Source organism: Lotus japonicus, chromosome 5, assembly GCF_012489685.1.
Source record: "Lotus japonicus ecotype B-129 chromosome 5, LjGifu_v1.2".
Classification (NCBI taxonomy): Eukaryota; Viridiplantae; Streptophyta; class Magnoliopsida; order Fabales; family Fabaceae; genus Lotus; species Lotus japonicus.
In genome coordinates, this window is record NC_080045.1 from 51,884,083 (window position 1) to 51,897,433 (window position 13,351).

The 13,351-nt window shown below is 37.2% G+C and overlaps 1 protein-coding gene across 2 annotated transcripts; it reads right to left on the reverse strand.

Moving 5' to 3' along the window:
* Nucleotides 1-3,170: 3,170 nt before the first annotated feature.
* Nucleotides 3,171-11,440, reverse strand: LOC130720456 (serine/threonine-protein kinase Nek2-like). Of its 2 annotated transcripts, XM_057571101.1 has the most exons (16): nucleotides 11,155-11,440; nucleotides 10,800-10,997; nucleotides 10,486-10,608; nucleotides 10,305-10,371; nucleotides 9,945-10,010; nucleotides 9,759-9,805; nucleotides 9,609-9,654; nucleotides 9,411-9,491; nucleotides 9,267-9,309; nucleotides 9,140-9,189; nucleotides 8,964-9,045; nucleotides 8,824-8,873; nucleotides 8,336-8,409; nucleotides 7,746-7,797; nucleotides 5,090-5,533; nucleotides 3,171-4,016 (listed from the first exon to the last, which is right to left on the reverse strand). In XM_057571101.1, exons 3-16 carry the CDS (start codon nucleotides 10,569-10,571, stop codon nucleotides 3,363-3,365), a joined length of 1,842 nt encoding a protein of 613 aa, XP_057427084.1. In that variant the 5' UTR covers nucleotides 10,572-10,608; nucleotides 10,800-10,997; nucleotides 11,155-11,440; the 3' UTR covers nucleotides 3,171-3,362. The 2 variants fall into 2 exon arrangements, with proteins under 2 accessions (XP_057427084.1, XP_057427083.1); XM_057571100.1 differs by lacking the exon at nucleotides 10,800-10,997.
* Between the last annotated feature and the right edge of the window lie 1,911 nt (nucleotides 11,441-13,351).

The following is a 13,351-nucleotide window of genomic DNA, read 5'->3' on the forward strand; positions in this document are numbered from 1 at the left end:
CCTCATGGGTCCTGAATGCTGTCTTTTCCACATCCTCTGCCTTCATCATAATTTGATGATATCCTGATTTCAGATCAATTTTGGAAAACACTCTAGCTGAACCAATCTCATCTAAGAGTTCATCAATGACTGGAATAGGAAATTTATTAGGGACTGTGATTTTGTTCAAAGCCCTATAGTCTACACAAAATCTCCAGCTACCATCTTTCTTCCTAACCAAAATCACTGGACTTGAATATGGACTAATACTAGGTCTAATGATTCCAGCATTGAGCATTTCAGCCACTAACTTTTCTATTTCATTTTTTTGGTAATGGGGATACCTGTAAGGCCGAATGTTGGGAATGGATGCACCTTCTTTCAGATGAATGGCATGGTCATGTCTTCTCTGAGGGGGCAATTCAGTAGGTGCTGCAAACAGTGCTGGAAAATCTGACAAAACTGCCTTCAACAACTCTGGAGTTTCCTCTGCTTTAGCCACCTCTTTTTCTAACATTTGATATTGAAGCACATATCCCTCTCCCTGCTGTTGAATGGCTTTAACCAATGCATTCATGGAAGCTCTCTTCTTCAGCAATTCAGGCTCCCCTTTGAGGACTACCTTTTTATTTCCCAGTTTGAACTTCAAGGTCAGCTCTTCAAAATTGGCTTTGATGTCCCCCAATCCTGCTAGCCATTCTAGACCAAGCACAACATCCACTCCTCTTAATCCAAACAAAAAGAAATCTTGAGTTACCACAAATCCTTGAATCTGCACACTGAGATTCTTACACACCCCCTTGCTTTTCACTACATGTCCATCCCCTACTTCTACTGTGTAAGCTGGAGTTTCTGTAATCTGTAACTCCATTTCTCTTGCCAAGGACTGAGAAATGAAATTATGTGTTGCTCCACAATCTACCAGCACCACTATGGCAGTTCCTTTCAATTTTCCCCAAACCTTGAGAGATTTCCTTGAAGAAATTCCCTGTATACTGTTTAGTGACAAGTGCTTTAACTCCATAGCTTCCTCAATTTCTTCAGTGAGAGGCTCTAGTGTCTCAATCTCTTCTTCCTCACCATCATCCCTCAGCAACATTACCCTGAATTGCTTATTCTTACAGATATGGTTTGGTCCAAACTTTTCATCACATCTGAAACACTCCCCCTTTCTCAACTTTTCCTTCATCTCTTCCCCAGTGAGTTTTCTGTAAACTCCTCCCCTGGCTGGCTTACCTCCTACTCTCTCATTAACACTACCACTAGATGATTGCACTGTGCCCTGAGTTACACTACCACTACCACTTTTCTGTCCAGTATCAATTTGCACAGATTTCTGAAAAGTTGTGGATCTAAAAGGTGGTTTGAAAGAGGAATTATACCTGCTAGTACTGCCAATTCCAGCCTTGCTCACAGCCAGGTTCTTCTGTTCCACCATCAAGGCTTTCTTGACCATGATTGTTAGGGATTTGGGCTCATAGAGCTTGATTTCTGCTGCAATTTCCTCCTTGAGTACATTAACAAAAATATCCATGTAATGCTCTTCATCAATTCCCTTGAGCATTCCTGCAAATCTCTCAAATTGTCCTACAAACTCTTCAACACTACCTTCTTGCTTCAAGGCCAGCAAAGCCGCAAATGGACTAGAATTCGAGGTGAGTTGAAATCGTTCCAGCATGGCTTCCTTGAACTTGGTCCAAGTAGTCACCTGGTTGCAGGTTTCCCACCATTGGTACCAGCTCAATGCCTTTCCATCCAAGGCCACCATAATCGCTTGTACCTTCTCTTCCTCAGTCGCTCCCTTCAGTCGGAAGTAGCGTTCCAATTTCTGAATCCAACTGTACGCATCTTCTTCACCCTGGAAAACTGGAATGTCAAGCTTCCTCCAACGCTCTGTTTGTGCATTTGCAGTGCGCTGAAGATTCTCTCGCGCATCAGCTTCGTCTCTTACGCTTCCCGGTTGTCCTCCGTTCACGGTGCGCTCCTCCTCCATTCGTCGGCGTTCTTGCTCGCCGTCGCTGTCGCCGTGCTCGCCGGCTCGCCGGCGCGTCATCGTCTCGACAATCGCTTCCAGATTGCGAAACCTCTGCTCCACGCGTTCATGCTCGATCGCACGCTCTCTCCGTTCTTCGTCGCGAATCCTCCTGTCTTCTTCGCGATTCCTGCGTTCTTCCTCGCGATCGCGATTCAGAACCTCAATGAATCTCTCAATCGCTTCCACTCTGGCTTCCATTCTGCTCGCTACCATAGACAAATCGATACCACAGCTCCTGGATGGAGCTCTGATACCAATTGATGAACTCACAGAAATGCTACTGGTTTATTGAAGAAAACAGAGACTCAATCCTCAAGTACTGAGGTTGAATTCTCAGGAATTACACAGAAGAATCAAGAACACTAACAAGAACCCTAGCCTCTGGAATTCGAGATCCAGAATCTCCCAAATCCTAACCAACTGAATAACTACCTGTAACTTCCCCCTTTCCCTTATTTATACTACTCAGTAGTTCTAACAGAATCACAACTATTAACAGAATTAGCCAGCTGTACTCTAACAGAAACAACTAACCATGCCAGCTGTTTATTAACAGATCAACTAACAATAACAGTCACACTAAGTTGTGACTTTCCTCTTGTTTCTTCTCTCATACACCTTCTTAATTGAAGGTCTATGCTCATCAGTCTCCAAAACGAGCACCACTAATTGACTATGTTAAAATTTAAAAGCATCTCTCCATTGACAGCAGGCTCAAAAGTAGAGATCGAAAACCTTAATCATAGCACATAGCAAGCACTAGGAAACTAAATCACATCAGTAATATGCATATGGTAGGCAACATCTATCTCTATTAAAAGCCAAAATCTGGCACAGCTTCATATCAGTTTAACTTGGATTAGGATCCTCTCAATTGTAAACTCTCTTCCTCTAGTTGAAATTTTGTGTTTATCTCTCATCATTAAATGGGTGAACTCTTTGAACATTTATGAAGAGAGAGATAGACACAATATTTCAATTGACATTGTCAATTCACTTGAGAGTATCCTATTCCGTTTAACTTCTGTATATGTAGTTCATTCAAGCTAAAGAAAAGCAAGAGCACCGACCTCCACTCCCTTTGCTGTCAAGGAACAAGGATAACACAGAAAAATATATATATAATGACCATTATATACTGGTCAGACAGGTAATGTTATCATGAATTTATCTATCCTCTGGATCATTCATCAGTTCGAAAAATTGAGTTATCAGTTTTCCATAAAGTGGAATAGAAAAGGGCAAATGAAAAAAAGTGATAACCTACAAGAATCAACTGGCTAAATGTTCCCGTTTAAGAAAAGAAATACTGAACTCTATCAATGACTACAGTACATATTACATTAGTTTACAGGGGTTCTTCCAGGTTTAAATTGTTCTCTTTGTAGCTCTTACTCAACCAGATAGCAGTTTCCCTTGGGGAAACTTTCCCAGGCCCAAATGGTTTCAATAAAACCCCAAGTTCATCATACCTTGCCTGCTGCAGCAATCTTGCACTAAATTCAAGCAAGCCTTCCAAGGCTTCAGCTCTTTGTTGGAATGATGAAGTGTCAAACTGTTGGCGCCGCAAGTCAGAAGATGTGCGGCTTGATGCACCTGCTGTTGCATTTTTATCAGAGGAACCACTTTTATCCTCATCAATTTCCTTTAACATGCTGCGCTTGATTCCCTGCCAGGCATCGTTACGACTAGGCCTACTAGAAGTTCTATCAAGTACCTCTACAGTGCATTTGTCTATCACAGTTGAATGATTGTCATGAGATGAATCTTGTGCAGAGGTTGATACTCTATTAATAGGGAATGACTCTTCGTATGATGCTAATGGAAATTCAGCTATCTTGTCAATACGGGGAGAGTTGACGGAGATATCCAGCGAAGACACGGGGCTAAGCACAGCAACACTTTGCCTGCAAGGAGGCTGCTGAATACCACCCTTTGTTGGCATTGGAAATGATGCTCTGCGATTAGTCTGGGCAGATTTTGTGCTATTTGAAAAAGTAAGCTGCAACCACAAGCTTCAGAAAGTCAGGCATGTAAACGTTTTTGGAACCAATAACATAGGTCGTATAGTTATATTATCAAATTATAGGATAAAGAATCTCCCCAATTGTCAAATGATGTTAATTTTATCATATAGTTGAGGTATAACTTAAACAAAAGCCTAGAATTTTCTCCTTTTTATTAAAATATGAACCCCAACCCCAAGGGGTTGGTCTGGTAGAGGCAAAGTCTCACAATTGATAGGTTGCAAGTTCAAGCCCCCATGCATCTCCTTTGGTTTAGATAAATGTAAGTTGGTTTTGGTAAATGTAAGTGCTCTTGTCCGGAGACTTTCCTTGTCTTGAATTGGGTTACCATCCTCTCATTCTAAAATTTAATATTCAAAAAATATTTAGATACAGTATTTAACAGAGAATTGTTAAACCCAAAAAATGATTTTTTTTTATCATTTTTGTCCCTGCTTTTTAATTACAAAAGTGGTATAACAGTTATTTGACAGTAAAAAGGTTTGAAGTATAGATGTTGCAACTTGATGTCCATAGAGACCTAAATACTAATACGTAATCAAGATAAAAGAAAAGATAATGATTATATAAAATAAAATAAACAAATATCAAAGCTAAATTATGACAGGTTTCTATAGTGAGACACAAAGGAGTTGTTTCTAATATTTAAAATTAGGACGAAGGTTCTTTTCATTTGCTCAATATACTTGCCCCATTCTTTTAGAAAAATACCATGATTGATTTAGGAGTAGTCCAATGTAAAACCACACATTTAACGATGGTGACTCACTTGAGTTTGTTTCATGAATAAACCAAGTGACGTCGCAGATATTCCCCCACCCCGAACCCCAACCCAAATAAAGAAAGAGAATAATTTCTATGCAGTAAATGATTTTTACACAGTCCATCAATCAGATTTTAAAGATATGGGAAAAACAGTTTTTTTATTTAATTTAATTAGTTGATATGACACATCCTTAAAATCTAATTGGTTGGCCGTGTAAAAAAAGCTTTACTTATTAAATAACAAAGACACTTGAAAACATGATGGATTTAAAGATTGTCTTACCACTTTACGATCCTTAGAGGGTCCCACTGGTTTCTTGTTGGTGGTAGAAACTTTTGATGAAGTGAGTCTCCGAGTCTTAGCAATACTAGAAGTTCTGGAAACAACAGGCTTATGGATTGACTTGACTTCACGGCTATCTCTGATGCGTAGTTCTGCTAACCTTTGATTCAAATTATCAGGAATACAATCTATTTCTAGGGTTGAGCATACAGAATCTTGATCAGCTCCAGATACACTAGGATTTAGAGCCCGATTGCTGAAAGAATTCCGCCTATCCCTATAGATGGAAACAGTATCATCTTCTGACACCAAAAATCTAGTTTTCTTCATGTAGTTTGGTTCTGGCCAATGAGCAGGTAATGTACTCCGCCTCGGGCTATTGATTTTAAGGTGGATCTTAAGAACATAGGGTTGAAGATGCGGGTGCCCAAGAAGCTCTGAAGCCTACCACCAGAAGAACACTTCAAATGAGAAAATAGGACCATGTGACATCAGATGTAAATCGTATGGTAAAGCATACATAGTACGGTTTATGCTTGCATGACCGGTCCTAAGCCCGGTAAATGAGGAAGGTTGTGTTAGGCCTTCGACAGCCAATGTAAAACTGGCCAATATCTTTAATGTGGATCAATGATCCATATAGCCAACCCCGTTTAGTGGGATAATGCTCTGTTGTTGTTGAATAAAGCAAACGCCAGACAACATATATGCAAAGGATTAACAAACTAGAAAAGACATTAAACAAAAAGAACTAGATTGCTGGTGACATGAATCATTACTGTCATGTGTTCAGTGGGTTAGTCATCAGTAACAATATTTAGCAGAAGTGAATGAGAGATTCAGTATTTCCAGTTCTTTGCATTTCGCCATTTTTTAAAATAGAAACTTGATTGTTTAGTATCTAATTTTGAATTTTCTTCACGTATTTTGAAAATAAATGAGAGACTCTCCACTTTATGAAATGCCATACACTGCCAAATAATCTCTCATAGTGAATAATATTGTGTTGTAATAATTAAGAAAGAACTGTAAGCATCCATGTAAGTGATGAAGTTAAGGAGGATAATAATACGGATAATGGTGGCACGGCAGCCCCAGAAATACAGTCAGATGCCTGAACAACAAAATCGACTTTTTTCACACCTCAAAGTTTAAAGTAAGGAATGTTTTCCTTTATGGATTTAACCTTTGTGTGAAAAGCATTTAACAGTAAGAGGTTACACAAGACCCCTACTAAATCAATGCTACGACTTGATCATCAATTTTTACCTTTGAACTTGAAACATTTAAGGATCCGGATAATAATTTACAGGATTGTCTAACTTACCTCAAGTGTTACACCTTAGGTGGACCATATTTATTAAGACCTTAAATTGGAAATTACACCTACTTCTTTCCTTGAATTTCTATAGACATAATTACACAGGTCCGCCAAGGATGCTATTGTTTAACACCCCCCTGACTTACATCCTCAGTCAATCAGACATCATTAATATACCAAACAAATAACTGACTGGAATAATTAGAAAGGCTTGTTTTGTAAAGCTTAGTATAAGTGTATAACTGCTACTGTTTTGAAAACATTGCTAGTTGTCATGCTCATGAACCAATTATTCCAAAGTTTAAGCTATATGGCTTATGTTATATTTATAGGTAAAATACATCGAGGACTTAAATTCCACAGCCCTCTTGGTTTGAAGCATGACAAAGGTCCACCAACCTTGTGCTCAAATTCAACTTTTAATAGAAAAATGGGGGCAGTAAGAATTAAATTCTAAGGTCTAAACCAATTGATCATATTACAGGCTTTCATACCACCATATCATGACATGAACCAACTAAACGAAAAAACTGAAATTTTTAGGTGAAATAGATTGAGGATTTTATATTATATTTCCAAAACTAGTATTTTGAAACCTCTTCCCTAAACATTTCAATACCCTGTTTTCCTGCTAAATTGCACTGCCTTTTACTGAAGCACTGTGGTGGTACTAAAACGGTAAAACCTTTTCTACCAAACAATTTGTGTTTTCGTTTAGCTTCAAGGGGAGTGTTAGAATATATGAAAAATATCTCATAATATGTGGGTTATATCCTAGAATAATTAAGATTATTTTAGATTAACTCTTGGGGTATGCTTTCATATTTATTTACCTTTCATGATTCATTTCCTTATTTAAGATTAGGAGTCTAATATTAGTATAAAGTTATAAACAAAGGTTAGTGCTTAGTCTTTTGTATAAAAGAAACCATAATCACAATTCAGAAGTCTTTATTCTTTCTATTCCCTCCGTTGTTATCTAAAACCCTATAACTTAAACAAAAATCACCATAAAATTTGATGTGAAATCCATCACCAACCCAACTCATCTCCAACCAGACAAGCCAAAAGGGCTCCTGTTAATCCAAGCTTGACAAACTACAACCAGGGTTGAGAAAGCACACTTCAAAAAGCAATCATAAGAATGAATTTTAGAGGACCATTATATCTCAAATCTAATAGTTTGAGGAATGAATTGTTAAATTGCATGCTTGATCTTCAGATGGTAGCATAAATGACCCTTTCTTTATTCTACCAGAAAATAAAATAGTATGCTAGATGTTGCACCAATACATTGCATTAAATTATTCTAGGTCAGAGGAGAATTATACATACACTGGGCCTAAGCTCTGGGTTTTTACGCAGCATGCTCTTAACAAGACCTCGACTGCCAAAAGAGAAAATAAATATGACTAGATCAACCATCAATTATACATTCTATAATAATGATTGCTATAAATTAACAAGAAACCTGATAAGAACCGAAGCCCAATTAACGTGGTGCAAGAGAAAAAAAATAACCCAGCAGTCACTAAGGCTAGCTCTATCACGTGACCCTTATAGGTATATTATGAAAGGCTCAAGATGAGGATTTAGGAGGGAAGGTTAGTTAGAGAAGAAAGAAGGAACTGGATTATATATTCAGTTAGAAAAAGGAAAACTGAAGGGATGAGGGGGTATCATGTGTATTTTTCACTTTCAGTGTTAGCTTGGGGTTAAGGGAAATACTTCTTTAGCATGCTATCCAGGAACTCCAATACACACCCCACTTTGAACTCTCTTTGCCAAACTCACTCCCGTTAGATTTGGACAACTTTATCCGCTAGGTTTGCAAAATGCTATTTTTTATGGCATAAGTAATGACACTGCAATATGCAAATGGCAAGATTAGACACTGACTGCATGATGAAAGAATGATGACTTACAATGAACTAGAATATTTTGTTGGCAGTGGAGCCACTATGCACTTATGAATCTTGTTAATTAATGCTTGTATATCCTGGTCAAAGAAATCAAAAGATAATTAGGTAATTATATAAAGAAAGTTTGCAGAAAATGTATGAAAACGGTAAATGTGTATAGATTTCAATTCTTTGAGATATATGCATAACCATGCAGCTGATAATATACAGTGATAAGCATAAATAAAAAACATGACTTCAAAACATTGTAAATGGGTTTACATAAAGAAAGCTAATTAACAGGACTCAAGTCAGGAGGTCAGTCCACTGGACACAAGATACATGTCCGAACATTGTAATTTGATGATAGTCAATTTGTTGAGAAATGTTAGTGCCGTTGATAATAAACTGAAATTTATTCACCCAACAGTAGAGAGAGATGAAACTATTAAATATGCTCCAAGACAAAAAGGAACACACAATTAACCTTTATATTTAAAAAAGAAACTTACAAATGCTTTGAATGCAGGCTTATGTGCTGCCATTTCATATATACAACATCCTGGATAACCAATTTCAGAGATCATATATTCATAATAAGCCAATAATAGAAATTTTATGAGGAATAGATAACCAGAACACGAGTACTAACCCAAGGACCAAATATCTGATTTAGAACCATAAGGTATGTCAGCAAGGAGCTCAGGGCACATGTAGCTAGGAGTTCCCACAACCTACAATTCATTACAATGATTCAGTGATATTACAAGTGGTGGTTAAAGATACAAGTAGGAAGGTAATTCAATTCAAAGATTACACATCTCTTACAGAGGAAGCAAGATCATCGGAAGTCAACATTTTGGCAAGTCCAAAATCACCTGCTTCATCATAAATTACTTGTAAGCAAAAATTTTATCATCTATGCCTTATTTAAAGGAACCAAAGAATAACTTACCCAGGCGTACATCACGATCCTTCGTCAAAAAGATATTTGAACACTGATGGAATCATGTGACTTTCTCATTAGTATAAAGCTTAATAGAGTTCAAATGGAAATAGAAATACTGCTGCCACTTAAAAAGAGAAATCTGTTATAGACCTTGACATCACGGTGAAGAATGTGATTCCTTTGCAGGTAGTCAAGTGCCATAAGAAGTTGAACAAGCCACTTACAAAGTTTCTGCAAACAAATGAGCTTTTTAGATATCAAATGCAATAAATACAATGCTTTCTTATTCTTGTCCAAGTCAAAAGAGAGTAAAATATCTGTAATTAGTAAAAAGCATTAAAAAATAACCTCCTCAGAAAACAGAACACCATTAGCTTTCTTTATAGCTTCAGCCCTGTGTTACATAATAATGTACGTTGAAAAATGTTCATGGTTCAATTTACAAAAGCTGAAAGAAGATAGAACTATAAACTGTATGCCACAAGAAGAAAGACTCACATATCTCCGCCCTCGCAATAACCAATAATAATGCAGACATAGCAGCCCTTTAAAGGGAGAACCGGAGAAGACCAAATAGGTAAGAATTAAAACATCTCGAGAGTTTTCATGATTAGGGGTAGGGGGGCTGTAGAAGCCACCCTTGTAATTGAGATAAAGAGATATCACAATTAAGAAGTAAAATACCTTTTCTACCCATGAGTCTTTATACTCCACAATAAAAGGGTTTCGTAATTTAGAGATGAGTTCCATCTATAAATGCCATAAGAAGCAAGTAAGTTAGAAATATCAAGAACCACATCCACAAATAATTTCATATCAAACATTTCAGTCAACAGAAGTTGCAACACTTTCTGCCTAATTTTCCTATTGAACTTTGAAACTTATCTTTAGGTCCACTAGCATTTAGCAAATGAAATTCCTCTAGAAATAGAACAATAATGCACCAGGAATCACACAGTATGAAGAAGAGAATATTTTAGAATACAGAAAGAACACAAGATAATCAGTTAGTCGCCCAATTGAATCAATATTTGAAGCACCAACCTCCTGGTGCGCAGATCTTCGAGAGCGCTCAGTTTGGCGAGCAAGACGAATCTTCTTGAGCACATATCTATAATCAAAAGACAGATATTAAACAACATCACTAATAATGATTTATGAAATTGAATACATAGCCGTTTAATCTTAAATAGTACACCAAAAAAAAGGAAGGTTCCATTCTCACTTTTTCTTCTCATGCTTATGCCTCACGAGAAGCGCGGAACCAAAAGAACCTTTTCCTATTTGCTCAAGTACTTCATACTGCTCCATGTCATCAAATTAGTAAGAGAATTGAGAATTCCCTCTCCTAGATGCAGATCAATACAAGTATGTGAGATCCTCACAAAAAGATTAGGTAAGGTAAATAACAAAACCACAACACTTGAAAGTTAAAGAAACAATTAATTATCATATTAATTTACTCAAACTAAGTGATTAAGAAGAAAAACTACAGTAGCAGCAAAGTTAGTCAAGAATTTCATATGCTTGTAAGCTAACCTTTTCCCCTCAATCCTCTATAATGCAACTTAAACAGTGATTATTCATCAAAAAGTGTAGTAAAATTCCAGGTTTCTGAGCAATGTTGATTGCAATTCAGCATACAGATAGTACGATAGCGTGGTGAAGAAGAAGTAACCATGGATCTTGTGCACCAAACACAAGGTAGAGCAATAAACTACGAAATAAACAAGAAATCTATAGCAGAAAAAGTGTTTCAGTACACGAATCAAAGCAAATGCAGAAGAAGAAGGAAACAGTGACATCGAAGTGAGTGCGATAAACTTTGACTAACAGTTTGACCACAAAAAAATGCATAGAAATAGAAAAAACAGTTGAATCAGTCAAAATGTACCTGAGTGAGTGAGTCGGTGGAGGAAGTTGAAGAAGAGGAAGTTGCAGAGTTCCGAAATGTAGAGAGAAGAAGAGGTTACAGAGAGGAGAAGAATGCGAAGTTGGAGATTTGAAGAGGAGGTGCAAAACGACAGCGTTGTTCAGGAAGAAGGAGAAGGAGATGAAGAAGTTGCAGAAGAAGCTGTTTCGCCATTAGAGAGAAAGAGGTTCACATTGGTGTGTGTGAGAGAGAGAGAGAGTTGAGAGTTGATAGTTGAGATTCAACTACGGTTTCCCGTGACGGAGAGATTTTTACACTGGCAAGTGAGGATAATAATTTTTCTTTAAGACAGGTGTCCTTTCAGAGCTAATCTTATTCGAGTCAGAAATATCCCATCACCAAGGACTAACTCTCCCAACAGAGTTTTTTTCCGTTCGAGTACGTTACTTAAAAGGAATCAAGCATGCACCACTTGAATCAATGGGGTGTTAATGGGGTGTTGTTGGTGACAAGTGAGGATAATAATAAATTAAGAGGATTTTTTTCTATTTTTTTAATTTTTCAGAAAGCAGAAAAAATAGAGTGATTGAGATGGTTTTGTTTCCTGTTGTGTGATAAGAAGCAGAAGCCAAGAGGAGTAAAAGTCTGAAAGCTGGCTTGTCTCGTGCTCCTCTCTTCAAACTACTGTAGGCTTTATTGGCCACCATGCATTTTTTTTCAAATTTTCATCAAGATTTTGAGTGAACTATTCATAACATATTCTATTCGATACATATCTATCAAATGTGTATATTACAAATGCAAATATAGGTCGAGTCATGAATAGAGAGATTAATTGTAGCATTGTTATTTCAATAATCATTGTAATATTTTTATTGACAACCATGAGTTATAGAAAAATAAAACTCATGCAAATCATCATTTGGAATATGTTACGAAAAGGAAAACTCAAAAATCAGATCATCATATATACTAGCAATTAGGGGTGTTCGCGGATTGGATGGGATCGATTTTGAGGAAAAAAATCATCCGATCCGATCTCATCGGTTTTATGATTTTGTCATCCAATGGATTTTTTACTAAATTCTGTAAGATCAAGTTTTGATCATGTAGTACAACTATATGTCTTGATAATTACAAGTTAATGTTTTAGTATGAACAATTATGGTACTCTAACGTGTTTTCTGAGTGTTTCATGACACGCTCCGACCTTGATGTAATCTCACACAAATCAAAAGCATCTTGCTTAAAGAGTGACCCTAGCTTCAGAAGATCTGAAGATAGTCAAGCTCTGATGTGGACTCAGCTCACTTGAAGTTCTGAAGATCCAGACGTTCTGATAACCCAGACACTCTGAAGGCTCAGAAGCTCTGATGGTTTAGAAGACTCTGAAGATCCAGAAGCTGAAAAGTGAAGTCTCTGAAGTCCAGAAGCAAACTGACTCTGAAGATCAAGTACTTCTCCTCTGAGTTCAGAATCAGAAGCTACAACGGTCAGAGGATCCATGCTTCCCTCTGACTCTGATCAACAAGCTTCACAAATTCCAACACGAAGCATTCCTCTGATCAGAAGTCAACAAGGTTAAAGGTCACGTCACTATCCAAAGTACAAAAGCAGTGTACTATCCTGATGACCTAACCTAACATTCTCAGCCACAGTAGAAGCTGGAAATCCCAGATCTGCCCTCCAACGGTAGCATTCTCATGCAATGTTCAAACCCTAATTCTTGGAGTATATATAGAGGCTGAAGACTGAAAGATGTTGTTGAAGAAACTTATACGCGCAAGCAATATTCAAATCTTCTTAACAATCTTTCTTCATCGAATTCATTGTGTTTACTACAAGCTTTTCAGAAGCAATCTCATTGTAAACAATACTTTTTAAACAGTTGTTTATTTTTACCTTTATGAGATCAAGGTTGATCGGATCCTATAGAAGACTAAGGCTTCGTTTGGTAGAGAAGAGAGAGATAGAGAAGAGAGAGTATGGAAGAGAGAAGTTGAGTAGAGAGAAATAGGTAAGAAATAGAGTGAATTTAGATGTTGTTTGGTATGATAGAGATAAATGAGAGAGAGATGAGAAGTAATGAGGTGGAAGAGTGAGAAAATATTACTTTTAAAAGTTGATAAGACATTTTTATATATATTAAATCTTTGTGGCGGTCCAAAAGTCAATTAGTGGGGATGTGGCACCACCACAAACAGGTTAACTATAAAAA

Coding starts and splice junctions, on each gene's coding strand:
- LOC130720456 (XM_057571100.1), bottom strand. CDS start 10,571: ATGGAGCAGTATGAAGTACTTGAGCAAATAGGAAAAGGTTCTTTTGGT. Junction 10,372..10,485: donor CATAAGCATGAGAAGAAAAA/GTGAGAATGGAA, acceptor TTTTGATTATAG/ATATGTGCTCAAGAAGATTC. Junction 9,492..9,608: donor GTGTTCTGTTTTCTGAGGAG/GTTATTTTTTAA, acceptor ATTTGTTTGCAG/AAACTTTGTAAGTGGCTTGT.